At 47.1% G+C, this 27,978-nt stretch overlaps 1 protein-coding gene and 1 non-coding gene across 3 annotated transcripts; both read right to left on the bottom strand.

The window, feature by feature from the left end:
- Nucleotides 1–32: 32 nt before the first annotated feature.
- On the bottom strand, nt 33–27,854 carry CHD4 (chromodomain helicase DNA binding protein 4). 2 transcript variants are annotated; one of them, XM_028711373.2, is made up of 40 exons: nt 27,711–27,854; nt 26,217–26,391; nt 23,021–23,148; nt 22,658–22,852; nt 22,181–22,299; nt 21,267–21,508; nt 20,916–21,043; nt 20,615–20,750; nt 20,005–20,186; nt 19,658–19,897; nt 18,605–18,808; nt 18,305–18,510; nt 17,770–17,901; nt 17,438–17,534; nt 15,859–16,050; nt 15,563–15,763; nt 15,233–15,370; nt 14,511–14,632; nt 14,224–14,397; nt 13,788–13,929; nt 13,103–13,234; nt 12,865–12,982; nt 12,336–12,460; nt 10,979–11,243; nt 10,700–10,872; nt 10,296–10,479; nt 10,113–10,199; nt 9,639–9,727; nt 9,329–9,462; nt 8,905–9,049; nt 8,562–8,727; nt 8,145–8,272; nt 7,612–7,738; nt 7,350–7,427; nt 7,114–7,251; nt 6,904–7,012; nt 5,547–5,679; nt 4,105–4,300; nt 704–879; nt 33–546 (listed from the first exon to the last, which is right to left on the bottom strand). In XM_028711373.2, exons 2-40 carry the CDS (start codon nt 26,311–26,313, stop codon nt 529–531), a joined length of 5,796 nt encoding a protein of 1,931 aa, XP_028567206.2. In that variant the 5' UTR covers nt 26,314–26,391; nt 27,711–27,854; the 3' UTR covers nt 33–528. The 2 variants fall into 2 exon arrangements, with proteins under 2 accessions (XP_028567206.2, XP_028567207.2); XM_028711374.2 differs by having other exon boundaries at nt 10,299–10,479.
- Nucleotides 8,392–8,524, bottom strand: LOC114588215 (small Cajal body-specific RNA 11). Its single transcript, XR_003704420.2, has one exon.
- Nucleotides 27,855–27,978: the final 124 nt, after the last annotated feature.

Below are 27,978 nucleotides of genomic sequence, written 5' to 3'. Positions count from 1 at the left end.
CCATAGCTCCCAAATACTTTGACAGAGCCAAATAAAATACAAGGAAACCTTTATTTTCAACTTTTATCAAGATTTTTTTGTCTTTTTTCCAGCTGTTTCAGAGGACAAGTCCAGTCAGTTTTTGTATTAAAAGGATCTTGATGGAGGTAGCTGTGTCTGTCCTGACTTTTGCTTGCACTCGTCTTGGTAAACAAACTCAAAATAAAATTAAAATCAAGGAAGTGTGGGCCAAGGTGATGCGCGTCGCAGCCAGGTCTGTGTAACAGATGTGGCGCTGCAGCCTCCAGCTGTCACTATGTACAGAGTCCGTCCAATGTCCCCTTATCACACCCAAGTGCAATCCAAGTGCAACTGGCAGCTTATGGAGAATTGCACTTCCTCCTCTCTCCAGCCACATCCCCCAGGCAGGGAGGACACCATCTGATCAGGAGTGCCAGGCAGAGGGGGGGAAGGGGGTCAGAATTCAAACAAGGGTGTGTGTATGTCACTTCAGCTGAATCACTGGGTTGTCAGCACTGGGCAAGCGTTTCACTGCTGCTGAGCCACCTAGGGCAGAAAAAAGAGAGAGGAACAAGAGCTTCTTAAGTGCTGTGTATTTCCTGCAGAACCCACCCAACCTGGGGCAGTCGCCAAGGGCCCCCTCCCCCCGGTTCGTGGCCAGGGTTAGGGTGGAAAGGGAAAGGTAGCAGGTCCGGATGCTTACCTGCTGGGGCGGTGGCGGCGGAGGAGGCTCACTGCTACGGTTTGCCAAGCGGCTGAGGATGTTGCGCTCAGACATCTGGAGACGCACAGCCACTGGAGGAATGCGGGCAATTGTGGCGGGCAGCCGCGTCACATCGGCCTTCATGTCGCTCAGCAACTCCTCCAGCTGCTTCAGCACTGGAAGAAAAAAGGAAATTCTAGACTTACCTGTGAATTTGGTCTCCGTAAGGGGAGGGGGGCAGCTAGTCTTTGGGGAAAGCCTCTCCTCTGGGGCCAGGAAGGCAGGCTCCAATTTTGGATTCAAGGAGGCAGGACAACCCCCCCCCCACTACTCCCCAAACTGAGAATGCACCTAGTCGCAACTAGAAACTAGCTATATAACCAACAGCTGAAATCTGAAACAGTTCTCTACATCTATATGGAGAGAGCATGACATAAGGGGTGGCTCCAGTCATCTCAGAAGCAATAGCACCGCAGAATGGACCTAGCTGCCCTCTTTTCCTTGAGGAGAACAGAAATTCACAGGGAAGTACAGAATTTCCTCTTCTCAACCCTGGGGTGGGGAGGAGAGGGCAGGTAGCATTAGGTTGCTAAAAAGAGAGGTACCTGTCTGGAAACTGGCAACTACTGTACTCTGTCACTTCCAGAGGGTATGCAGCCACATATGGAAATCTATCACCCAAAGACCATCTTAACTTAGGCAAAATGCGTCTTAACAGTGTCTGGTAAAGTCAGGCATCGAAACCCATGTGGTAATTGTTCATCTTTCTTAAGAGGAGCGCTCTCCCTGAAGGAGAAATAGTACCCCTTTACAGAAGGGGCAAAAACAGTCTTGCAAACCTGCAAGTTGCTGAAGAGTTCGCTAGGTTGACACTTTCCAGTATGCCAAGGAAGCTGTAGGCACTTTCTTGCCCTATGAAGTATTCTTGGTTGAGACAGGTAAGACCTCTACTGCTTAATGGAGAGTGTGTTGTCTACGGAGTACTCAAAAGTCCTGCAGGCATCACATGTATTCCATAACGAACAAAGGTCGGTAGCAAAACCCTACCCACAGGAATTAAGAGGCGTATGAAATTGGTCCCGGGGGCTTGGGCAGACAGTGGAGATGTGATTTGGGACAGTAGTGGAAGAGTGTTACTAGCATGCTTGCAGAAGTCTGCCTACTGGGAGAGAGACTCAATCCATGAGGATATTCACATTCCCTAGTGGAGAAGCAAAAGATCAATCTAATGAGATTTTCACGCAACTGATTAAGAATCAACGTCTTTGTAGTGTTGAGACGGTCGTTGCCACACCTTGGGGGCAATGCCAGAGAGATGGAGAACAGGTAAGTAGGTCATCCTTCCACTTTAAGACCACTGGGATCCCGATGAAGACCAAAGGGTTTGGCAAAAAAATTGTTATTATTGGTTCCTGCAGCTGAAACGAAAGCACCTGCATGTCTGCTCTTAAGGATGTGAAGGTAGGCCAGGATGACACTGAGCAGGGATACACGGCCTCAGACAAAGAAAGGAGCGTATGAAACTTGTCCATGAACTGCTCGCCATGCTTTAGTATCCAGCATAGTCAGTGTGTTTCACCATTTTTCTTCAGGAGTGTAAAAAAAGAAAACCATTTCCCCTTTCTGAGACAGAAACAGGTTTTTGGTCTTGATTTCCAGCACTTTGGAAATCCAGTGATGTTTTGAAGGTGCTATTGGATATATAGGAGTTCCTCCCTAAAATCTGTGTCTTGGCATCTTGGTGAATCTTAAAGCATAGCTTCTGGAGATTAATTTCATTATCCATTGGTTGTTCAGATGTCCATGAATTCCTTCAGGTGGCTTCCAGCCATCAGGCTCTTGCAGGAAAAGGGGTGGGGCACAATAGATAGCCTAAGTTTGGACTTCCTTCCAGAGCTGCAACCCGTTTTGGATTTCTTTAGATCTGCCATTGTTGCAATATGGACTTGATGCCCATTTTAAGACATAAAAATAACAACAACGTGGTTTGGAAGATCGATTTGTGCACTATGAAGCTTTACTTTCTCCTAAAGACTGCCTCCAGAGGCCTTAGACTTTGAATTTACACCTTAGCAACAGAGTTCTTCAAGGCAGCCCTTTTGGAGGCCATGAATCTGTTACCTAGTTATGTAAGGGTCCAAAGATGACTCACCAAGAGACACTCCCGCTGAAGGCAGCATTTATCTCTCCAAGCCATCCTTATCTAGCATCACAGAGACTCGTGAAAAGGTGGTTCTAGTGATAATGAACTCCGTACAAGATTATCTTAGCGTCATAGCTGAGGAACCCCACATTTCTGACAGGGGAGATCCAGACTTGTGGTTCTGCTGGTCTATCAACAACTCATCTGCTTCAGAAGAGCACCGCCTTGGAAGCAAGATCATTGTAGGGGGGTCCAACTTGGGAAAGAGTCCACTCTTGTGGGATGTCTTCAGCAGCTGACAGAAGCTCTCTCCTTTCTGGCCATGTAAACAGTGCCTATCCCCATGGGCAATAATAAAAGAATGACCTAGAGCAGATGTGCTCCCAAGATGTACTGCACCTTCTACCTCTTCAGGGAGTGGCACTTCTGCCCCTGGAGCAGGTATGAGAAAAATGGAATGAGGGATTCCTGCTCCTAAACACTCTCTCAAGGGTGCATTTCTTTTTAGTAAGAGGCAGAAGAAACACTTTGATCCACTGCATAAAGGTGTGTGTGTTGGGGGGAATGGTCTCCCCTTTAATGAGGAGGGAAGAAAAAGGATGGTTGCCTCAGGCAATGGAAGCATCTTTCCCAGAGAGTGGGCTCTGCAGTAGGGGGCCTTCCTTGGGGGTTGTTACCTGTCCTTCCTGTATTGCCACAACTGTTTTTGTGCCCTTGTGTTGAAGGGAGACTATACTGCCTCCCATTGCATCCTCTCCATCAGGTAATGGATGTGAAGGAGAGAAGCCTGTGCTGCAGCAATGTTCGGCTGCAATCATATGATGGCACCAGCCCAAACATGTTCTCATTGGCCAGGCCAAAACATTCCCCTTCAGAACCAGTGGGATCTGACCTGTAAACCCTGACCCATCTCCTGCTTCCTGCAGCAAAGTTACGTCATCTCGCTTTTCATTGCTAGACAACCAGGTTCTGCTGGAGCCTCCCCAAACCCAAAATCATTTGGGGATGTAAGGGAATTAAAGCCCCTCTTCCTCGTTTTAAAATTGGAGTTTGCCTTCCGAACCTGGAGGAGGGTTTCCCCCCAACACTAGCTGCCCTCCTCCCCTAGAAGAGAAAGAGAAGTTGCACATTTAGAAAGACACAAGCACTGGGGGCGGGGGGTGGAGGGAGGCGGGATGAGGTGGGGCGGGGGGAAGGGGCCAGTGGCACACAACGGAAGTCTGCCCTCACTCCATGTGATCTCCTGCCGACTCCTCACCTTTGTGAAGCACCGCATTGGCTGGTTTGTTTCCAGCCATAGACTCCTTGGATAGATGCTGGTGGCTCTCAGCTAGGCACTCCACCTCAGCAAAACGGGTGTTCAGGGCCATGGAGGGATGGGATGGATCTTCTGACATGTTCAGGTAGGCAGCTCTCCTTAGCTGTTCTTCGATCACAAGTGCCTGCTCCAGCAGCTGCAAAAGAATTAAAAAAACACAGGACCCTGAGTCCAGCTCTTCAAACTGCTGTGAGGCTCCCTCCCAGAACAAGGGAGGCCTTTTCTCACTTGAGCCACGGAGCTTCCGCTGCAGGGTCTATGCCAATTGCTGACTCTTGTCTCGACATGCTTACGCACAGTACTAGAAAGATCAATAGTGTTGCCATAAGGAGAAATCTATCCATACGCTAAACTCCCTCAGAAATGGCATACCACCACAAAGTTTATTGCAAGCCTATGAGGAATGGTTGCATAGCTTATGCAATCTTGTACTGCCACACAATTTATTATTTAAACCAAAACAAAACCATGGGTTCAGTAGCTAATACTGCATGCAAAGAACCTAGTGCCTATGCCAGCTATAGTACAGTGGTGCCTTGCAAGACGAAATTAATTCATTCTGCGAGTTCTTTCGTCTTGTGAATTTTTCATCTTGCGAAGCACGGTTTCAAAAGAAGTTTTGGAAAAGCTTCAAAAATCACCAAGGTCTTCAAAAACCTCAAAAAAGGCTACCACACCGCGTGCAACTGCACCTCTTCAAGCAATGCACCCTGGGTATTAACGGTTTTAAGAAAAAGGAAACAAACTTGCAAGACGTTTTCGTCTTGCAAAGCAAGCCCACAGGGAAATTCGTCTTGCGAAGCAACTCAAAAAACCAAAAACCCTTTCGTCTTGCGAGGTACCACTGTACAGCCTTTACTGGTATAATTAGGTCAAGAAGATAAGAGCAGATTCACCCCTTTGACATCTGCAACAAAACCTGAAACCGAATACACAAGTTTGGAGAGACTTGTAGCTAAAGGCTAGCTGCAGAATTACCACTGTGAAACTGGGATCTATAGTTCTGTGTGTTGCTCCAGTTGTACCAGGTGCATATAGCATGAAGCCACTCAGCCTCTCAACAGGTATTTTGTTTGTTTGTTTAAGAAAGGTGCTATGGCAAGCAGGCCTGCATATTTTAAAAAGCTTACTTATCTTGTGTAAAATATATATTGGTTTGAGTTTGTGGGAGAGACCGTCTCCATAAGAGCAGCTCAGGAGGATCTCCATTCAGTTTTGCTTCTGTTTAAATGCCATGACTTTCACAATGTTTAATTCAAATCCACATGTATCTACAGAGTACTCTTTTCTTAAACATAAAGCCTAGAGGAAAACAAGCTACTTTGCTCACTGGAGAAAACAAGCCACCACTGATATATAGCATTTAATTCATAGCTTCTCACCTTAAACCTCCTGGCCAAAAATTTGTTCTTTATCTCCAGGAAGTTGCCCCTGTTCATTTCACCCTTGAAAGGCTCATTGAGGATGGCGTAACGAGGATCGTTCTGGATATCTTGCCAGCGAGCGTAACCGTGGCTGAAGTTGACCAAGCTCAGAAAAAATAATTTTGGAAATGCACTGTTCCGGCAATTGGCATTGCTTTTAACACTCATCGAGTGTCTTAGTGGTGATATTATTATTTATTACATCTCTGATGACCATAGGGCAGTGTACAGTATAAAAACACAAAAATACATACCACACAAACAACCCCCCCCCTGGAGTTTATAAGGCCACAGATTCTTTAATTAGCCAAAGGAGAAGTTTTTGCCTGATGCCTAAAGATATGTAACGAAGGTACCAAGCGAGCTTCCCTAGAGAGATTATTCCACAAACAGGTGAAGCCACCACAGAAAAGGCCATTCTCGTATTGCTGCCCTCCAGGCCTCTCTTGGAGGAGGCACTTGAAGAAGAGCTTCAGATAATAATCACAGGGGCTGGGTTATTTCATTTGGGGAGAGGCGGTTCTTGAGGCATTAAGATTCAGTATTGAGAAAGTGTTCTTTTTTAAATAGGAAGAAGTCCCCTAGATTTTTCAAAAGATGCAAGTCATGTACCAGGCTCCCATAGCCCCAGATTTACAAAGCAGGTGCTAATGCAATCACCCTCCTAGCTGCTCACCTCCTTAGGTCAGCTTTCTTCCTCCTACTGCTCCTCCTGCCAAACCACTGCTGCAAAATTTGCTGGAGCACAGCCTGCCTGCACCAGAGAGCAGTTCTCTGTTTGGATGAAGCTACTATACAATGGCCAAGTGGAGCTTGCCAGACAGAGCAGGCAGATTGCCTTAATAGATGATGAGAATGACACAGGAACAGCAGCAATCGCAGCAGGGCTAAGCAGGAAACTTGAACATCCTCCAGAAGCCAAGTGGCAAACAGTACAGTACCCTAATGCAAGCAACTGAGTGAACATACATACGTTGGTATGTATTATTGCAACGTGCAGAATGCACTCATTCTGGGAGAGCCGGGTTCAGATATGTGAAAACCTGGGTTCAAATCCTGTTCAGTCAAACCACCACAGCATGCAAAATGTGGGGAAGTTGCGCCCATCTTAACCTACCGAGTAAAAATGTTGCAAGGCTAAAGTGAGGTAACTCAATGTACTGTGCTGCTTATCTTCTTGGAAGAAGGGTGGAATATGAATAGTAAGCGGCAGATGCAGTGGACGAACGCAGGCAAAGCTGCAATGGCAGCCTAGGACCCACTGAAGCCCTTTGCACGGGGCCACACTCAAAATCTAGGGCTGGAGAAAGGATACTTTATGATTCCTGCCAGGAGCCAGTAGTCATGGCGCCGGTGCCAGATCTCATAGGTCTTCTTGGTAACGGTAGCTGCTCGCTCTTCATTTTGCCATAGGGAGTGCAACTCTGCAAGAGGAAACAATGTCAGAAAATTAATTTTCTCATAACCGAGTGAGACCTCGCTTCCCCACAATCAACAGCTGCACCCTCGGCCTGCCAGTCAGTACCAGTGAAGCCTCCGTCTGCAATGTTGAACATGAACCGCTGCTTCATGGCTTTCTTGTGCCGGTCTTCAGAAGGCTCTTTAAGTGTCTCCCCGTTCTGCAGCATCACGACATCCTTCTTGTCGTCTTCTTTCTTTTCCTCTGTTTAGGGGGGGAAAGAACTTGCTGGTTAGTCCCCGGATCTCCGCAGCGACAGTATGCACAGCCAAGGCCATACCAGTCATGCCTAGAATACTCACCCTTCTCCTCAAGGTTAATTGTTGGAGGCTCAGGGTTTGACTCCGCAGGCGTCTTCTCTTCCACCTTCTCTATGTCAGCTGCAGGAGAGGAAGGTTTTAAGAATTGAATGCATCCATCCTGATTTAAGCAGCGGCTAATTCAGTCCCAACCAGGTTAATCTTGGTAGCCCTGTGAACTCTCCTTGACATCAACACCAGAGAGCCCCCCATGCTCTGGAATGCCATATGTCTTGCACATGCATCTATGAATGAACAGCCATACCTTTGCTTTCCGTTTCCATTGGCTCCTCTTTCACTTCTACTTCTTCTGGTTTCTTCTCTTCGGTTTCCACAGCATTCACAGGGGATTTTGGCTCCTGTGCGGGGGTCTCTGTTGCGGGAGGAGCCTGCTGAGTAGGCAAGAGAAAGAAAGAAAGAGGGGGTGAGAATCTTACCCAGTGAAGTGTAAGAAAATATACCAACCCCTGCGGTCAGGTTTTACAGCACATTCAGCCACAATAACAAACGGCTCTCTCCCAGCCATGGACACTGTTCACTGCCTTAGGGAGTTTTGCATTTTTAAAAACAAAGCATTAATCTTTCAAAATAGATGTCTCTCTTCAGAATCCTGAAGTAGGGGCAGAGGAGTAACTGATTAAAAGCCACATTTCCCTCCCCATCTCCCAAAGACAATAGGGCCAGGGGATAACAGCATTTGTAAGCTGAAGAACCTCAGTCATCAGCAGAGTATTCCAAAGATCAGAAGAAGAAATGCATTTATTTAGCAGCAACATGAAGAAAACCCTTGAAGCTCACCTCAGCCGGGGCTTCATTCTCAGCAGTGGAAGCAGCAGCAGCAACAGTGGGACTAGTCTCCTTCTCAGGTTCTGTGGGCTCCCCTTGTTCCTTGGTAGTGACCCCCTCTTCCACTTTCACTGCCTCCTCTATAAATCAGTAGGGGAGAAAGCAGAAGAAGCTTTCAGCACACACCACTTGCGACTCAGAAAGTCTCTATACTCTGATCCCCTGGAATGGCCCTCCTCCCATGCAGACAATCCACAGCAATGTCCTCTTGTGCCTTTGAGGGCTAGCCTTAGCTCCAGGAAGCCCTCCTAAATTAAGAGTTGGTTTGATCTACGTCCGCCCCAAGTCCTCTGTCACAGCTGGAAAGAGGAGCAGCATTGAAGGCTGGACGGGGCTCTTTTAACAAAAACACAAACGCAGAGCTCTCACCAGGTGGAGGAACAGGGGCAGGGGTATTGGGCTGCGTGTCTCCTGGGGTAGAGGGAGTTGGGGTCTTGGGGGAAGGTGAGCTGGGCTGCAAAAGCTTCTTGTTCTCCTCTATCTCTGCTAGCTCTGGCATACTCCAGCGTCCATTCACATGCTCAAACTCTTGCACCTAATGGGATGGGAACATGGAAAACACATTTTAGTCGTTCCAAGTCAGAACCAATGAAATGCATCAGTGTCCTTCTGAACTCCAAAAATAGAAACTAGTCACCAGCTAGTCCATCCAATGCATATAAGAGGCTAAGGGCCATCTAGAGGTCTCTTAAAAAATTGTTTTAATACCCACCTTCTTGCGTATGAGAGACATGACCCCTATTCGTGTGAGGACGTGCTGTCGGGACAGGCCCTCGCGTGGGACGCCATCAGCAAACGTTTCCGCACCGTCCGCTCCTGGCTCACACAAGTGGCGCATGAAGAGAGAGACGTAGGCCCTGAAGGAGGGAAGGGAGTGTTAAAAAGACTGGTAGCATCATGACAGCATAAACCCTCGATGCAAGTAATTCCCCAGCAAGACTCACAATTAAAGTGTGTGCAAGTTCTCGACCAGCAATCTCCCCTATTCCACTCAAACTAGCTTGGTTTCCAGAGACTGTTTGTCAAATTCCATCACTCCCCAGCCCAGACATGGCTAAGCAAAGTTTGTTCCCCTAATTCCACTCTCTCTTGGGCATTACAAGCTACGCCTCCTCCCTCCGGCACGCCAGACTCACTTAAACTCCTTTTCTGACTTCCCACGGAGGTCCCGCACCAGCCACTGGGTAGTAAAGGCATCCTGAGGTGGCATCCCATAGCGCATGATGGCATTGAGGAAGGCCTTCCGCTGGCGAGCATTGAAGCCCAGAACCTGAACAGGAGAAAGAGAGAGAAAAAGCTTAAATGCAGCAGTAGCAGCCCCCACACAAGCATAGAGGCTCAAGTCTTCCACAAAGGATCTGATTTTGTTAATTTGGAAGATTTCTATGCCAAACCCTCAGTATAAAACTCTCAGAATTTTGGGAGTATAAAACTCTTAAGGATTACCTCAATGTTGCCTCCCACACGAGCAAGGAGTGGGGGCAGGGGCTTGTCTTTGTCATTCCTCAGGCCTTTCCGACTAGGCCGGCGAGCAGCTGGCAAGACAGAAAAAGGGAGAAGTACCAGTTTAAGACAGTATATTGAATCAGATGGAGTTTGGTATGCAGGGAAAAGCATAGCAATCATATAAAGAGCTTCCAATCTGTTTTGCTTATTCAATTTATACCTGGCCTTTCCTCCAAGGAGCTCAAGGCAGGATGTTTCTCAACGCACCCTAACAGTTTTAAATCCCAGCAGCCCTCTAAAGTTTGTGAGGCTGAGAGGTCACAATTGGTCAAAGGTCACCCAGAGAGCTTCATGGCCGAGTGGGTGGTCTCTCTAGTTCCGCCCTGATGCTCTACCCCACTACACCACTGTAGCTCAGAGCATATTGCGCTTTCCCAGAATCAAGGAGTCCAAATGCACAACACCTCAACATACCTTCCGACCTCTCATCAAAATCTTCATCTCCTTCCTCAGAGGCTACAGAGTAATCAGACTGATTATCTGACTGGTCATCTTGCCAATCTGGAAAATAAACAGAATGCCCAAAGTAAGTTGCCTGGGAAAAACCCAACCATTGTTTTTATAAAGCCACTTCCTCCAATCTCACGCACGCACAACTACCTCGGTCTTCCTGCGAGCCATCGTTGTAGTTGACCTGCTTGCGGATGCGTTTGCCCTTCCCCAGATTCCTGGCCAGGTCTTCCTGCTGCTGCTCATAATGGTGACGAAGCAGCTTTTCCCAGTAGTCTGGATCCACAGACTCCTCCTGTTTGATAATCTCCCGTTCAACCTCCTCTTCCTCCTAACACAGGAAAATTAGAAAAATGAAGAGGCAATCCTCAGCATACTTACTCAGAAATCCCAATGCCTTCAAGTAAAGCTTTCACCCTAGTAAGGAGGTTTAGGATTGAAGCTTCAAACCCACGCTTGCTCCAGAATTCCATCCTCTAGCCATCAGCAGTGAATGCCTTTGCACCAAGAAAAAAAATGAATCAGAAAGCAGGCGGTCAATTCTCACTTACCCCCATTTCCTCTTCACGCACCACATACTGGGCCACCTTGAAGGAGCTCAGGTACTCATTCATGCCCTGCAGCTCAGCATCCTCCGTCTCATCCTGGTTCCGGTCCAGGAGGCGTTCAATTGCCTTATCGTCATAATGGATGACACTGCCATCCTCGTTTTCCTTGATATCACCTGGAGGAGGGGGAGGACAGTCTTGCTGTAATTAAGGAGCTGTTGGGTAGCTGAAAGGGGACAGAGCAAAAGCTCTAACTAAAGGGAAGTTAATCACTTCACTCACATTGTGTCACATTACGTAGATTCTTGCCGCTTTCAGTGGCTTCGTCTTTGAAAAGCTCTTCAGTACCAAACTTGAGGATGTCATCCAGTTCCTGTTTAGACATAGAACCAGTCTTGGAGCCTAATCCTGGCCTCACAACCAAATGGGTCAACATCATTTTCTTCTTGGCCACTTGCGTGATCCGTTCTTCCACAGATGCTCGTGTGACAAAGCGATATATCATCACCTTCCTGTTTTGTCCAATTCTGTGAGCACGGCTGAAGGCCTAACAGAGAGAAAAGGGTACTTTTTCAGTCTTCATTCATTAAAGCGCCTTTTGCTGTCTTTGGGTCCTTCCATTTCCTTGCCTTCCTAAAGCAGTCCTATCCCGTTGCCCACTGCCACATTAGTATGTCTTCCAAGCCATTTCAAACCACAGCTTAGCATTACAAGAATGATCCTAGGCAAGCTTTGGGCTTTCACACCTCCTGTAGAATAGCAGGAGTCTGAAAGGTTTTACTTTCGCTTTACACAAAACACAGATGGTATAGACATTCCAACCCAACCCCCTTGTAATTTTTTCTTCCTTTTAATGGGGACCATTAGCGTGTGCTTTTACTTCAGAGTACTTTCAAAAAAGCTCAGGATTCTATTCATCACACCGTTTCCCAGTTGACTCTTCTAACAGCATTAAAGTCAATCCCAGACTATATACAGCATATTCTGCTCAGCTTTCCCACTTCCTAGCCTTTGTATAACTTCAGTTCCTTCTGATTCCTCCCTGTTCTCTAGCCATATCCAAAAAAGCTCCCCTTGCACCTTCCTTTATACTTGCATTCTTTTTATCCCTTATTTGAACCTGGATAGCTCAGTTGGTTAGAGCGTGGTGCTGAAAACGCTGAGATTGCAGGTTCAATCCCCATATGGGACAGCTGCATATCCCTACATTGCAGAGAATTGGACTAGGTGATCCTCAGGGTCCCTTCCAACCCTACAATTCTATGAAACACCAAGTCCTGTCGCACTCCTGGGCAATAATCATGCCCGTTGCTCCCAATGGTTGTCCTTTATACACCCATGGAATGTACCAGAATACATCCCTTGATTTACCTTCAACTTGGGTGTTCTGGAAGGGGAAGGCCATGTTTACAATCGAGAGCAGGTGGCCTTGCTGCTAACAAAGTGCGGTAACTCTTAAGTATGGTTAGTTGAAACAAACCAGTTTCAAATCAGTTTATGAACTAGCTGTTTTCACTAGCCATAGCTGAAGTTAACCACAGCAAGCTATAGTTACTCTAAAATGCAAGTGGCTGCTTCCAGATTCCCCCTCACTGTTGCAATGGAGGGGGGGGATTTTTATTTTGCTGCTCAAACTCACCTGAATATCATTGTGTGGATTCCAGTCAGAGTCATAGATTATCACGGTGTCAGCAGTGGCGAGGTTGATGCCAAGCCCCCCAGCTCTGGTGGAAAGCAGAAAACAGAACTGTGGAGCACCAGGAGCTAGAGATAAATGAGACGAGAAACTGTCAGATTAACACATACTTGGATCAGCCAGACCTTCATTTTCACCATTCTCCAAATAGAGCAGGGATACTATAAAGCGTAATCACAAAGAATCCTGTGTCACCTTAAAGGCTAATCGATTTGTTATGGTGTAAGCTTTCATGGACTACAGTACGCTGTATCAGGTGGTGGTGAACTGTAGTCCATGAACGCTCATATGCTAACAAATGTGTTAGCCTGTTACAGCAAAGAGGTCTGGTGACAGCTCAGAGAGTAACACAGCTGCCCTGCTTGCAGTTGTAAAGGGTGAACTGACATTTTCAGCAAAGTATGAGAGGGGAACCCTGGTTCCTGCCAAGGGTAACTGTGCCTGCCATTATGTACTCTGTCTCATAACATACCGTTGAAGCGATCAATGGCTTCCTGACGCATATTTCCTGTGATCCCACCATCAATTCTCTCATACTTGTATCCTTCGTGTTCCAAGAAGTCTTCCAACAGATCCAACATTTTAGTCATCTTTGGGGGGGGGGGGGGGAGAGAGAAAGAAATGAGTTGGAGTAAAAATGCACAAAAAGCATTCAGCTAACCCATCACCATCTGGAAAATTTTCCCCAATACACAATAGCTCTTGGTTACCTGAGAGAAGATGAGCACCCTGTGACCTCCCTCCTTGAGGTTCTTCAACATCTTCTGGAGCAGAAGCAGCTTCCCAGATGCCCGGATTAGGGCACTACCATCATACATGCCGTTGGGCATCTTTGGTGCTTCCTGCATGAAAAATTGAAAAGGGGGGTGAAGAAGGGAGGGAAAGTATTCTTCGAATTGTTGGTCCTGACCATTAATGATTCACAAGTGTCAAACAGCTTAGCTTACCCTGTAGGGAGACTCCAGCAGTCTTATCATGTATTCCCTCCACTTCATTTTTCTTACCTATGCCTCTCTAGCAATTCTCCCTATTTTTTTGCAGCTGCCCTATTATTTCCATACAAAAGGCAGCAAAGCAAGAAACAGATGGCCTATTACTTAATAAATTTCCTGCTCTGTGCCAATTCTCAGTCTTTTGAGATGATCATCAAGTTATAAACTTCCCTCCAATTACTACATTCAAAAGCTAATGATGTGGCAACTGCTGCTCACAACCATGCCCTCAAATGATAGTTGTGCTTCATAAAACCAATACACATGACAATATTTAAGATCAGGATGAAGGTTTAAGCAGGAAAGGGGAGATAAAACAACAGGCCCATTCCCCAGTGCTTGGACAATTAAGAGCAAAGTGTATGAAGCACTTGAAAGGGAAATTCTGGGAGACAGAACCTACCATGGCAGCTACAGGAAAGAGATAGGGATGATTGCAGCATTTCTTCAGATCCATAACCACATTGAGTAGAGAAACTTGGTTGCCACCACCCCGGGCATTCAGTGCTTCAAAGTTCCTTGTCAGGATATATTTGTAGTACTTTCTGTAAAAATATGAATATTCACATTGCTGATTACTTATTTCTTAGGTCTGCTGCAAACACTTCGCTTCTACCTCAGAACTATCTGTTGAAGCACAGCTCCCCTCCCATTCTCCCACCTTGTACTGAGAAAGGCAGCCAGTGCAAGTCTACTTTATGCAGCCGATCAGCATGAGAGACAAACCAAGAACAGGAAAGTGAGCATATTAGAATTCCAGCACCCTGAAGCATAGGCTAAACCATGTTAATGTCAAGATATTCAGCTAAAGGAGTAAAGGACTATCCTCCCACACTCACTTCTGCATAGGACTTAATTCCACTCTGACAATAAGCTCGGTCTTAGAAGGCATGTTCTTGAAGACATCAGCCTTGAGGCGCCGCAGCATGTGTGGGCCCAGCATATCATGAAGTTTTTTGATCTGATCCTCCTTGGCAATGTCTGCAAACTCTTCCAGGAAGCCTTCTAGGTTGCTATGAGGGAAGTCAGACAGACAATCAGGAGAAATAAAACAAAACAAAACAAGAAACATGGGAACAGCAACCCAACAGGTAAGCTGTGCTTCAATGCACACTGCAGGACTTACTGAAATCTTTCTGGCGTCAAGAAATTAAGCAGGTGGAAAAGCTCCTCCAAATTGTTCTGCAGGGGTGTCCCTGTGAGTAGCAGCTTGTGCTGAAGAGAGTAGCCATTCAACACCCGGAAAAACTGAAGGACGTGTGAAGGGCACAGCAAGAAAAGGGAAGATAGAAAGTCAACCAAATTCACAACATATTTCCAAACATACAGATCTGCACAGAAGGCGACTAGACACCGATCGTGTAATCTCCAAGCAAGTTCTCAGCTTTTGTAAAACTACAATAACCTATCAACTATTAAAGGACTATGCAGAGGTCAGTCTGAGGAGCAACAGACTGTTCCAATACAACACAGAAAATAACAAATGAGATTAACATGAAGGTTTTTTTAAAAAAACAAAACAAGCATGTTCAAATAAGGCACTGTTCATCCCTCTTTTAAAACAAGAACAATCCTTAATCATAGTGCACAAAATTAGGAGGAGCTGCACAGCAAACACAAAAGCAGTTCTTGAGGGTTAATAGCTTCCTCATACATGGATGCGCACACACACACACACACACACACAGTGTAAAAATGCTGCTTGTGACAAGTCTTCTGAAAAGTTTGTTAACATTGAGTTTAGAAAGAGAGAGCAGTGTCTAATCTTGGCAAGCCCCTCTAATCAGAGTCATAAAACACGGGAAAAGGAATAAAGAGTTTACAGATCCAGGATAAATTTCTCCCTACCTTTGACTGGTTATTCTTCAGTCTGTGCGCTTCATCCACTACAAGGCAGGCCCAGTCAATGGAGCCTAGAATGGCCATATCAATAGTGATCAACTCATAAGAAGTGAGCAATACATGGAATTTCACAGATGCCTCTTTCTGCAAGGATCAGAAGTTGCACATTAGGGAAACAAATAGCAGGAAAGGTATAACGACAGGCCAGACCCACACTCACAAAAACCCAGCTTTCCATCAGTTGAGATTACTTGGCATTCAATGCTTCACTCAGGAACCTGCAACATTACAAAGTTCTCAAGAGAGGCACTAACTCCAATTAGTTTGCTGTAATACCTTCATCTTGAAGGCCTTCTTTCCCCCACGAATAGCATTATCTTCAAAGGAAAATTCATTTTCACGGATAATGGCCCGGCTGTCTTTGTCCCCCACGTAAGTCACCACATACATGTCTGGGGCCCACATCTCAAATTCTCTCTCCCAGTTGATGATGGTGGACAATGGAGCGCTCACCAAGAAAGGTCCTTTAGAGTGTCCCTATAATCAGATAAATCTGATGTTAAGACAGCAGGAAACAGACTTCCGGAATAAAGATATATATGTGTGCATGTCAAGGTCTTCTGGAAGCTCACCTCTTTGTAAAGAGAATACAGAAACACAGCTGTCTGGACAGTCTTTCCCAGACCCATTTCATCTGCCAGAATGGTGTCTGTGCCCTGAGCCCACGAGAAACGCAGCCAGTTCAGACCCTCAAGCTGATAAGGATGCAGGGTTCCTCCAGTCACATCCAAGTAATCAGGCTGTCTATCATACTTCACGGTTGGCTGCAGAGATGGAGAAAATGTTCAGTTTCTGCTACTGCTGCTATTAGAGAAAGCTGAGTCTTGCCCAATTGGATAACATGTGATATCTCAGCCTAGGGCTCAACACTAAGTTTTAAACTGACTGCATGGCACATGTTTAAAATTAAAAAACAACAACACCTTATCTAAGCAGGGTTCTATGTACTCAATCTACGTATAAACATTAAAACAGGCCACTAGCACACCAGCTTTGTGCAGCTTTTAAGCTGTGTACCTCATACATGCATACCGTTTCATGCGGAGGTGCAAAGCATATTAAGACCACATCAAAGGTAACCGATATTTTATTCAAACCTCTACTAGTGAAAATTGTTTGGGAAGAACAGGATACGGGCAAAGCAGGCAAGAACTACGGGAGGAAAACAATGCAAAAAGGAAGCTTGTTGCTTCCTTTGAAAAGTCAAGTAATTTCCTCAGGCAGGAATGGTGTGAAATCTGTATAGCATAGGACTTCCATACGTCCTGGTTTCCCCAGACATATCCAGGATCCCGCTCCTGAAAATGGGTGTCCAGGGAGAATTTTCGGAACTCGGCAAAATTTCTCTCTCAGCGCAGGGCTGGCTCACACCAGCTGCCTCCCTCCCCAGTGCCCTCCAACATTGCACCCTCTCTCTCCCTCCCTTCCATCCAGTCTCTCTCTCTCTCTGCGGCTGATGGAGATGTGCAACGGTGGTGGTGGGGTGCCCCAATGGTGGTGGGTGAGTGTCCAGGTTTTTGCTCTTTGGAATATGGAGACCCTAGTATAGCACCTAGTGGACTTCTGATACTACACAAAAAAATTAGCAGCAGCCGAGGATGGTAGCTCAGTAGACAAGATCCTTTGCTCTGGTGAATATTACTTTATCTTTGTACAGCAGTATATTCCCTCTTTACAGAAGGATGGTGAACTAGATTGTGCGCCTGCATTAGCCCTCTTCCACCCATGGCAAAAAAAGGCAAACTGCTCCACCTCACTGTCTTTGGCCTGAGCTACTCTCGGGGTGCCAACTTGAATAAAATAATCAGTCACAAGACACAGCACACACCATTTGAATGGCACTGCCCATCAACTTGGGAGGGGGGCTCAAATATTGTATTTGCGGAGGGGCGAAGAGACCTCATTCCCTAGCAGTTGGCTCCTATGCTTCTGCAACTTAACGCCATCAAAACTGGTCCAGGACCAAGATTCCACAGAATGCATAAAAATTACAAAGGATTGTTTTGGTGATCAAAAGCATTATAGATACGTAGTTTTCACTCCAGCTACAGAACATACGGTCTCCGACCTTGAACATACAAACTGCAGGACCACCATGTCCTTCCCCCTTCTTGCGTCTCCCTCCCACACCCCTCAAAGCCATTAACTCACATCCACTGTTGGTGTTTCTGGGGGCCTCTCTAATTTCCGCAACTTCACTTTCTTTATCTTTTTTCCAGGTCTTCCTTCTTCACCCCTCATCAATTCCCTGTGCAAGAAAAGAGGCACACAGGTTGTATAGACTCTGTACTTCCAACACAGCAGATGGAAAGAAGAAGAAACTCTTCCAGATGAAGCACCCCAGGGCTGACTAGAGTATCCTTCTCCTTTCAGAGAGAAAGCTACAAAGATCTTAGGATAGCTATGCTTCAATTCACATTACCAACTCAGCTGGGCTTTTCTCTCATCTGACCCATTTATCAAAGAATGAAATCCATGCTCACCTGTGGTTCCAGTATGCCGCCTTGTAGATATCATAATCCTGTACCTCTGCTTCCTCATTCTCCCAAGAAGCCTGGTCATATGGTAGATCCCTCCATTTGATAAGGTAGTGAACATTCCCCTTCTTATCAATGCTAAAGGAAAAAGAGATTAAATGAATATCACACTCTGTGTAAAGTAGTAAAGGATGAAAACTGCATATATTGTTCCTGTCCCCCCCCCCCCAAAATACAGTTAATGAAGGGAACCAGAGGAGGCACAGAAAAGGAGGCTGAATTGTGTGTTAGGATTTCTTGGTTCTTACTGATTTTATATTGGTTGGTGTCGCTGCTTTTATATTATTCTTTACATGTTTGTGTGAGTGTGGAAAGACAATATATAAGGTAAGGTGTGTCTTTACATTCATTTGGCTAGAGACAAATGGAATTGAATTTCTCCTTTTTGAGTGTTTCAGGACCTTTTAGGGTCGCTTTCAACTCAGGAATGTTCAACCATTCATGTTTCAGAGACTGAGGCAATCTCAACCTCTTTCCTCACCTGTGGTTGAGAATCCGATGGATCATCATCCATTCTGGCTTGATTCCATAACGGTAAAAACGCTCCTCCATCTCTGCAAACTTTGGGTCCTTGTTCTTACGTTTACGGCTCTTCTCTTCTTCTCCCATAAAATCTCCTGCGGGAGGTTCATCCATGTCATTTTTACGCTGGTAATTGCGAAACAGTACCTGGCAATGCAGCTCCAGCTGAGGTACAAACAGAGGCAGTTACACACCATCCTGACACGTGGGGTTAGCCAATTTCTTTGCTCTGCTTCTAGTAAAGATGCCTTTTGCTTACCTGTAGTTCAGACACCCAAGAACAATGCCAGTAGGACATGCCCTGCCACTTGACAAAGAACTGTCGCTCGGGTCTTCCCTCCAGGGGCTTCGGAGAAGGTGCATTTGGGTCTGCATCAGCCGGTCGTGGCACCGGCGTGGCTGGTGGGGGCTGCCCCCACTTCCAAGTCAAGATCTTCTGCACCTTACCCTTCAGAGACGGACACTGGAGAAGATGGACCATGGGATTAGAAGTCAGTCCCCACCACAGCTTTTGAACAGCATTGTATCCAATCTGCTTCATATTTAGAATCATAGAGTCATCATAAGAGTTGTAAGGGACCACAAGGGTCATCTAGTTTCCCCAGACATATGCAGTGCAGGAATACTTTGCCCAACATGGGGCTTGAACCCATGACTGTGACAATGAGAGTCTCCTGTCCTACTGACTGAACTACAAAGATTCCAATTATTTTCTTTATAAATTGTAGATTGGCTGCAAGATGGGAAATGCAGGTGGATTGCACCAGGCGTGGGAATACAACCTAGACATAACAGATGAAGATGCCTGGGCTAAAAGTCACGTGAGGCTTCCTATAAAGAACATTTTGGCCAGAGTCCAGGAGTCAATGCTGAAGGTAGTGTTTTGCTGGTACTGAACTCTACAAGTCTATGATTCTGTAAGAGAAAGACCCTCATACATTTATGGAGGGAGCTTGACAAGCTTATTGGTTTTTATGTTGTTTCTAATATTTATGGGTCAACCACTGAACCCAGACCCTGGACCTATCACAAGATGCTAATCTAGACTCTCCCTTTACACACAAGGAGCTAACTTTGTTCTTAAATACTTGGCAAAAACTGATTCCTATTGCAGCAGATGAACATAGTGCTAGCTCACTTTTTAACCACCAAAAAATTAATCTGCCTGGAGAGTAGGATCCAAAAATGTGCTCAAATGCTTTTTAGAGCAGGATTTCAGCGTGAGCCATCTTGATTCAAATGCTATCTCACTCAGGGGACTCCCACAAAGTCAGCTTGTATTTCCCATTTGTGGAAGAGCACAGGAACTCACAGTACAACGCGGACAAAGCCATTCTCCGTTTGGAATCTCTGGCAAAGGTGGATTCAAACAGTGGATGTGGTAAGAAGAAGGGCAGGCATCGCAGCAGAGCAGCTCTCCTCCATCTTTGCAGACACGGCAGAACTCCATGTGGTGATCATCCTCCTCCTCTGCATCTCCCACAGCATCCTCCATGGTCTCTTCCCCCTCAGAATTATCTTCTTTAGCCTCCCATTGGATACCCTCTTTCTCCTATAGGGGAGGGAATCCGTTAGACCAAGATGCTCGAAGTCCCTCAAGCTGTCTTCCTAACCCTGCATTCCCAGGCCTCTAGCTGCGTCATAGAACCCAAAACTCACACAGTGCGGGCAGCTCCACTTGCCCTCTGGCGCTTTCTCCATATCTGGATCCAGACAAACCATGTGATAGGCACGAGGGCAAGTGTCACACAGGATGATCTCTCCCCCCTGTTGGCACACCTCACAGTAGTCTTGGTGGTCCGTTTCGTAGCCATCAACAGTTGCAGCAGAATCCTCTTCTCCTAGCAGAGCAAGATAGTGGAGAAAGCTTTTAAACAATTAAGCAAGCAGCAGGTTCAAGCAACAAGGAGGATACTCCAACCTCATGCCACAGAGCAGCATCTAGATAGCAAAGATTTATTATTTAGAGAGCACAGCCTGGATATCACTATTGTATCCCAAGGGTCAGAGCAGGAAAATGGCTATGGGTGTACCATAAACAGACGTAACACAAACTTTTAAGTTTTCCTCACAGCGTGTCTTGTCCCGTCGGAAATCCCTCAATCTTTTAAGTCTGCAGAGTTTGACTTCTTCCCTAGGTACGCAATAGCAAATATTTTATACCAATGGTCCCCCCAACCACCCTCCAGACACTTGCAATCATGAAATCCCTGCCCCTGAGCACACACTTTCCACACAGCTCCCGTATGAGCCAAGCAGAGCTCAGTACCTTTCTTTTTCCTCTTTCCTGCTTTTAGTTTCTTGCGGCTGCGGCTGCTGCGGCTGGTAGAGCCATCTGACACAGAGTAGCTGTTGATGCTTGCATCATCAAAGTCTGACTCAACATCCAGGTCATCATCCTCACTCTGGAGGCACAAAAATAAATAAATACTGTAAAGGAATGTGAAAACTGACTTTGCGACCCAGTGCTATTGAGGCTGCCCCACACAAACCCACACACCCATATCCTGCAAGAGACAATGTGGCCAAGAGAAAATTCCCACCCTCTTACCAGAAAAAGAAAAACTCACAGATGATCTTTTACGCTTGGAGCCAAATCCTCCCAGTTTGATTTTCAAGGGTGCCACCTTCTTGGTTTTGGGTTTTTTGATCTCAGGAACACGAGGACTAGCCTTGGGTTTTTTTCGGGCATTGGGACCTAGAAAACAGACCATCATCACCCCATTATTAAGTGGTACCTAGATCCCAGCTGAGCTGTGCTTTAAAGGGAAATGTAAAATATTATGAGAAGATTTCCAGAAGTGAATTAATGGGTGCCCTGCAGTACAGTTGATCAAAGTTGCTAGAAGAAGGTACAGAGCTTATGAACCCTTACCTCCCCCCCACTCATCATCACAACAGTCCCCATATGGTCACCTCACCTTTGCCTTCCTTGGTCTTAGCCTTCCGAAGCGGGACTTCAACTGGGGGCTGAGGAACAACTGTATCCACGTTAGCCACCATGCTCTCCACCACAGCCACAGCAGCAGCTGCCGCAGCTGCCACAGATGCCCCAGAGCTCCCTTTAAAGGGGTTGTTTGTGCTAAACTCTCTCCACTTGGCCCCAAGCACCATCATCATTTTTGAGACAGCAATTTTGGGATTCTTAGCAGCAATAAGTGGCCTACATGGCGGAAGAAAAAGAAAAGAGAACTGCTGGATGGTCTGGACTTTGGGAAGCTCAAACTTTACAACCTATTCTTAAGACTGTTAGCCCCTCCCATTGCCCCTGAAGCCAACTAACACATGGGAGAAGAACATTTTCTAGTATTCCTAGAAAAGCTAGGTATGTTCCTAAGTTCCCAACTCTGCTACAAACTGAAGATTTTTGAGACTAATTACTTAGGCTCTCCATTTTTGTCTTCTATCCTTCTACGGGTAATAGTTAACATGCAAATCTAAACATGCCTATTCAGAAGTAAGCCATGTTGAATCCAGTGAGGGTTAGGATTGCAGCCTAACCCATTTCCTACAGTAATCCAACAATTCTGTAACACCAAGTGCCCAAGCCTGGAACACTGTGATAATTTATATAGCATTTTCTATATAGAAACATCATGGAAATTCACATAAATTATCTCAATAATTCTTACAACTGCCTTGTAAGCCAAGTAGTATTATCCCCTGCTTTAGATGAGGTGTCAAGGCACAGAAAAAGTAGCATGCCTATTTGCCATTCAACAAAAAACTAAACCAGAGACTTACAGATAATACACTTCAATATCACATCGTCTGCTAGATTATTAAGTCTTTCTTGCCCTGCATTCCCAAGATACGAAAAGACTGAACGACGCACCTGACAAATTGGCTAAAAGCCTTGTAATTGGTAAGAGTGCGATAATCCTCCTCTGTGAAAACATGATCAATATCCTCCATGCCCCAATCCTCTAGAAGCTGGGCAGAAGACTTAGGTTCCTGGGGAAAGAGACAGGGAAAAGTTGCTAGTTAAAAAGATACTAGTTTCAACAAGGAGACACTTTCCTGCCATGAGCAGGAAGCTTGTCAAAGAAAGGCAGGGTCAGCAGGAAATTATAGAGGACTGGGCCAAAAGGAAGAAGAACCCAAGACACACACACCTTACCCTACAAAAGCAGGACAGAGAATTCCCTCAGACCCCCAAGAAGGAAAACATCACCCTCTTTTAGCAGCACCTTGTGTTGTGCCCACCCTTCCCTCCCAAACCCAAAGTACAAAAACAAGTAAGATAAGCAAGGGTAGCAGCAGTGGAATCACGTGTTCAGGTGATTTAATGGGCCATTCTGGATCTTCTCACCTTGGAGTCATCATCTTCATCCTCTTCTTCCTCCTCCTCCTTGCGCTTGGCTTTGCTCTTCTTTTCCTTCTTAGCTCCAAGTTTCTTCTTCTTCTTCTTCCCAGGGGTATAGTCACTTCCCTCACTGTCGGAGCGCAGCAGCACCTCCTCCTCCTCCTCCACAAATTCATTTCCTTCACCAGAACTGTCTCCAAGCTGGAGGGGGAGGGAAGAATTAAAGCACATAAATCAGCACCCAAAAAATATTCTTTCCAAAGGGAAGCAAGACTGTAATGTAATCAACATGCAGACCCATCTGTACATTAAGCTGCTTTTCTCTCCCTCATACCCCCTCTCAGCCACAAGTCCTACTCTATTTCTTACCTCTTTTTTCTGGCGCTTACTAAGCTTGGGCACTTTAGGTTCCTTCAGCTTCTTGGGTTTCTTCTTCTTCTTGATTTTTGGCAGTTCCGCCTCTGATAACAGCTCTTCCTCTGGCTCTTCTTCTGGCTCTGAGGGAAATTATGAAGGCAGCAGGGGTAACTAATCATTTTCCAATGCCTAGGTGTTCCTTCACATTGCCACAGACTACACCCCACTTGTACTCGGTCCATTGTTGCTTTGCCACACTCCCAAGTTAGACCATATGCAATTGGGTCACTCCTCACTTTTTTTTTTTTAAACTGGGCCCCTTTCTGAACTACCTTTCACTGCCCCCATTGTCTTTCCCATGGGTGTGATTCCAGTGTTCCAACCTCCTGCTATTGCACTGAAGTAACTGCAGACTGGAGGGACGCGGGTGGCGCTGTGGGTAAAAGCCTCAGCGCTTAGGGCTTGCCGATCGAAAGGTCGGTGGTTCAAATCCCCGCAGCGGGGTGCGCTCCCGTCGTTCGGTCCCAGCGCCTGCCAACCTAGCAGTTCGAAAGCACCCCCGGGTTCAAGTAGATAAATAGGGACCGCTTACTAGCGGGAAGGTAAACGGCGTTTCCGTGTGCGGCTCTGGCTCGCCAGAGCAGCGATGTCACGCTGGCCACGTGACCCGGAAGTGTCTCCGGACAGCGCTGGCCCCCCGGCCTCTTGAGTGAGATGGGCGCACAACCCTAGAGTCTGTCAAGACTGGCCCATACGGGCAGGGGTACCTTTAACTGCAGACTGGAGTACTAGTCCAAAACTGGCCTTAACAGATTAAAGAGAACACGGCATCTCTGATCTCCTCCCAAAAATCGTATACAGGGAGGCTTCATTGAAAGAAATTGGAAGCTCTTCCTATACTAGCTTTCTCCTGTATCCTCACAAGCCTAATGCAACTCAAAGAGAGGGAGGGGGTCCTTTGCCCAGGGGCATTCAACCCATCTTAGGTCTCACCTAGTGAATGAGGATGGTGCCACCTGCCTCAAGATTCTTCCAATGCACCAGCAAAGACTAAGGGTCTTCATGCATCTTCCTCTACCTCTTGCTTAGTGAAGTTATTCCATATGGAAGACATTTGTTTAATCCAGCACCAGAGCAAAATACAGACTAGGAACAGTACTGGCTTTTAATGCAACTGAATAGCAAAGCACTGTCTCCTTCATCCCTTACCATGTTGTTTCAAATTAAAAATATGAGACTGCAAGCAAGAACTTCTGAAGATACACCTGCTAGAGAATGATCAGGGTACAACAAACATTCTCTCCCACTTTCCTCAAAATGCCCCTGAAGAAACCTTCAAAGCTAACAGCAAACTCAACGGGACGCTGCTTCAACTCTCCCATCCAACCTAGACTGAAATGGAGGTTCTGAGTACTAACAATCACCAGGTGCTAACTCAGGTGCCAGCCCTCTCACAACTCACAAATCACCTCCTCGCTATGCAAATGCAAGCTTTAACTCGTTCCCTCTCCCCCTCTCTTGTGGGTGCACGCGCATGCATGCACAAGCACGAGCATGCGTACACACACACACACACACACACACACACAGAAACATGTCACTCCTTAACCCGACAGACCACACTCCCATCTGTTCTCCAACCCCCAACAGCCCAGAGGGGCACAGCCAGCCGGCAGCTTCCTTTGTGACAAGATCCACAGTAACCAGCCATTCTCCCTCCCCTCCCCCCTCAGCAGCCACCCCCGCCCATTACACGCAGCCAGAGTCACAAGCTCTCCCTCCAAGGGAAAATGGCCTCCTAACCACAGGCACTGGGCAGGATGGGGGAAGCTACAGGTCACAGCAGTTGCTGCAACCAAAGGACAAGGAGCAGAGGGGAAACGGCACAGGGTGGAGCCCTGCTTTCCCAAACCAGCAAATGTATCCTGTGCCAGAAGTATTTTCCTTCAGCAAGACTTTCTCCCTCCCTGTGAACTTCAGGCAGGCTCTGCTCCTCAAGCATCATCTGCACCTCTTCTCTAGGCCTTCTAGCATCCAGCAATGGTAAAAGAGAGCTGACTCCCTCTTTGGCCTGTGAGCTCAGAAACACACAATCCATGTCTGCCCCCCTGAACTCCCAGCTGGGCCAAGCGCTAAAAGCACTTCAGAGCCCAGGAGACTTTCACCCAGTTCCTAGGGATATTCTTGCACTCAACCCAAATCAATAGGTGGCCACTCCGTACAACTGAGCTCAACTACAATTCTTCTGAAAGGTACCAAGGCAAGAAGATACACAACAAAACGCATTGCTCCCATGTCCCCGCCACATGGTGCAGGCCACATTCAACCCAAAATGCAGGACTAAGGTGAGCAGCTGTGAAGTAAGCTCCACAGGGTGTGGCTAGGCAGGAAAGTGGGTCATGCAACAGCCCAGGGCACAGATCCTTTTGGACACAAGACATAGTTGAGCTCTCAAGTGGGCAAGAGAAAGAAAGCCTTCCACTTCGTATTTTCCTTCAAAGCAGTTTGAAATGTGCATAAGAACCTGTCATCCACCCTCACTTCAGTCAATCCACTTGAAAGGTTCCCCCTCCCCCACAAGCCCTCCCCACAATGAACTCCATCACACCTTTAGGAAAAGGGACGCAATAACAAGGAATGAGATACTTTCTATCACACACACAGAAGTTCCTAGTAAACAGAACTTTCACCTGAGCCATGTCTTCTCGCAGCCACCATTCATGTTCATTCAAAAGCAAAGCTAGCATGACAAGCTACATATTCAGAACGATTGAGCGGGATCTACAGGAAGCCCTCTCCAGGCAGCAGGAGGAGGACTCAGCAGGAAGCCATGGAAAGAGGCAACCAAATGAGACATCTAAAACATTAGCAGCTATAGCAGTCAACGATTAATCTTGCAGCCCCGGTGAAAAGAAGTTCAGAACAATTTTTAAAATTTCCCCCAGCCTCCGATCCAAACTATCAAGTTCTCCCATCTTGTCTCTGTAGCAGAGTTATCAGAAACACAGGGCAAGATGCCTCCCCTCCCCCCCAAAAAAGCCCATTAAGCAAGGGCATGGATTAAGCAGGAAGAACGTGACCTTGTCATTACTGGTCTAAAGCATGCAAAACAGGAGAAAACTCTTTTTGTTCCTTAGTTCAAGAAAAAGCCACCATAGCACCCCCAAAACGAAGGAGTCAACGCTCTTCGGCTAGCTGATATGTGTACCTTGGTGTTGATGGATGCTGTTGTTCAGCAGGATCTCCATCTCCTCCTCGTCGCTGCCCGCAGAGCATGGCGATGGGGATCCTATACCCGACGCCATGTCCTCTGTTTTGGATCCGAGGTGCTCAAGAAGCTCCTGCTATCTCGGCGCCTCCTTACTGCTAAGGCCAGAAACGGGCTATAAGGGAGAGAGAAGGAAAAGAAAGCTTAAAAGTCGCAGCCTTTTTATAAGAAACAGCCAAAAAAAACAGCCTCTGGATCTCTGGAGAAAGGTGGCAGCGGCAGGGAGGGCCAGACAACTAGGTAGCAGCTTGGTCCAAGCACTCATCTCAGAAGGCCTTCAGGCCAATGCCAAATTAATCCAAGTCACCGTCTCATTATTATGAGGATCTTGACAGGCAGCACCGACTTGGGGTTTCCCAGTTTGGTCCCACCTGTATTTTGGACAGACAAAACCTGGGGGTGGGAAACAAAAGCCTGGAGCAGCCCACCTCCCATGGGTCAAAGAAATGCCTCTTGGTGGCGCCTCTGTGGTCAAAGCTACCATAATTCAAAGCCGCCACCACCACCACCCAGAGAGTTTGGTTTCAGCTCCTGGACAAAAAAAGGAAAAGGGGAAAAAAAAAACGCCCACTCACTAGAAGACGCGCAATGGAAATGCTATAAGAAATGAGGGGCTGATTTTTTATTTTAATTTTTACAAAGCCCACTCATTCTTCTCTGGCCGAGGATGGACGTCCTGGCGTCTCTTGATGGGCAGTTGGGATTTAAAAAAATAAAAATAAAAAGCTAGACTCCCCCTTTTCCTTCTGACATAAACAGGCTAAGGAAATGAAAGTTTTGGACCAGGCTGTAAAACAAAAAGCCGAGAAACTTGTCGGACCCGTCCCACTCCTCTTAGCTATGGGGGGGGGGGGAGGAAAAGACCCAAACTGGGGGGCGGCAGGGGAAAAAAAAATAAAATAAAAGACCCAAACCAGAACATTTATTTTGGGGCTGGCTGAGAAAAGCAGTTATTGTGAGGTGTGGGGGGGCGCTATGGCAAGGAAGCTCGAGGTTTGGGACGGGGGGGTGTTCCTCTTGCCACGGGTTGGGGGGGGGAAACTGAAGAGATAATATCCTCACATACAAGGCACCCCCCTAACACGTGTCTGGGGGGGGTAATATTCTCCAGCCCGCCCCCAAGAAGAAAGAGGAGGGCACCCCACCCCCTTCCCCCACCCCACCGTGAGAGGCTGTGGGGAGTTGTGTGAGGGGGGGGGGAGAGAAAGGGGGGGCGTTTGGCGAGGGGGGGGGGTCGCTCCGCTTCCCTCAGGCGGCGGCGGGTCGCCCGGGTTGCAGGGCGGCGGTGCAGCCGGGGAAGCCGGCGCCTCTCCTGCCTCGTCGTCGTCCCCCCCCCAGACCCCAATATCCAGGGCGCTTTCCCCTCCTTCTACCCCCCCACCCCACCCCACAAAAAAGCCCCCCCCGCCCCCTCTCTGGGCTCCTGCCCCTCACCCGACTCCGGGCGCCCCGGCTTCTTATTTCTCGACGCCGCTGAAGGGAAAATGGCTCCGGCTCCAGCGCCGCCTCTTAAAGGGGGGGAAAAAAAGCCCCGGCCAAGCCCCTCCCCTCCTCAGCGCTCCCGCCTCCATCCCATAATAATCCCGCTCCCTTGCCCGGCCCCCCCCCCACGGCCGCCACCACACGGCGCCTTGGCGACGGGTCCCACCCCCGTCACCTCAGTAACACACACACACACACACACACAGGGCCACCCCTCGAC

Source organism: Podarcis muralis, chromosome 17 (assembly GCF_964188315.1).
Source record: "Podarcis muralis chromosome 17, rPodMur119.hap1.1, whole genome shotgun sequence".
Classification (NCBI taxonomy): Eukaryota; Metazoa; Chordata; class Lepidosauria; order Squamata; family Lacertidae; genus Podarcis; species Podarcis muralis.
The sequence above is the reverse complement of the archived record's forward strand: the minus strand, read 5'-3'. Positions and strand labels throughout refer to the sequence as shown.

Bases quoted from the DNA above. Each gene is read 5' to 3' on its own strand.
- CHD4 (XM_028711373.2), bottom strand. From the start codon at position 26,313: ATGGCGTCGGGTATAGGATCCCCATCGCCATGCTCTGCGGGCAGCGAC. The intron at 12,983-13,102 runs GTAACCAAGAGC...CCCCCCCCAAAG, and splicing joins GGGTGCTCATCTTCTCTCAG to ATGACTAAAATGTTGGATCT. The intron at 9,728-10,112 runs GTATGTTGAGGT...CTGTCTTGCCAG, and splicing joins TTTTGATGAGAGGTCGGAAG to CTGCTCGCCGGCCTAGTCGG.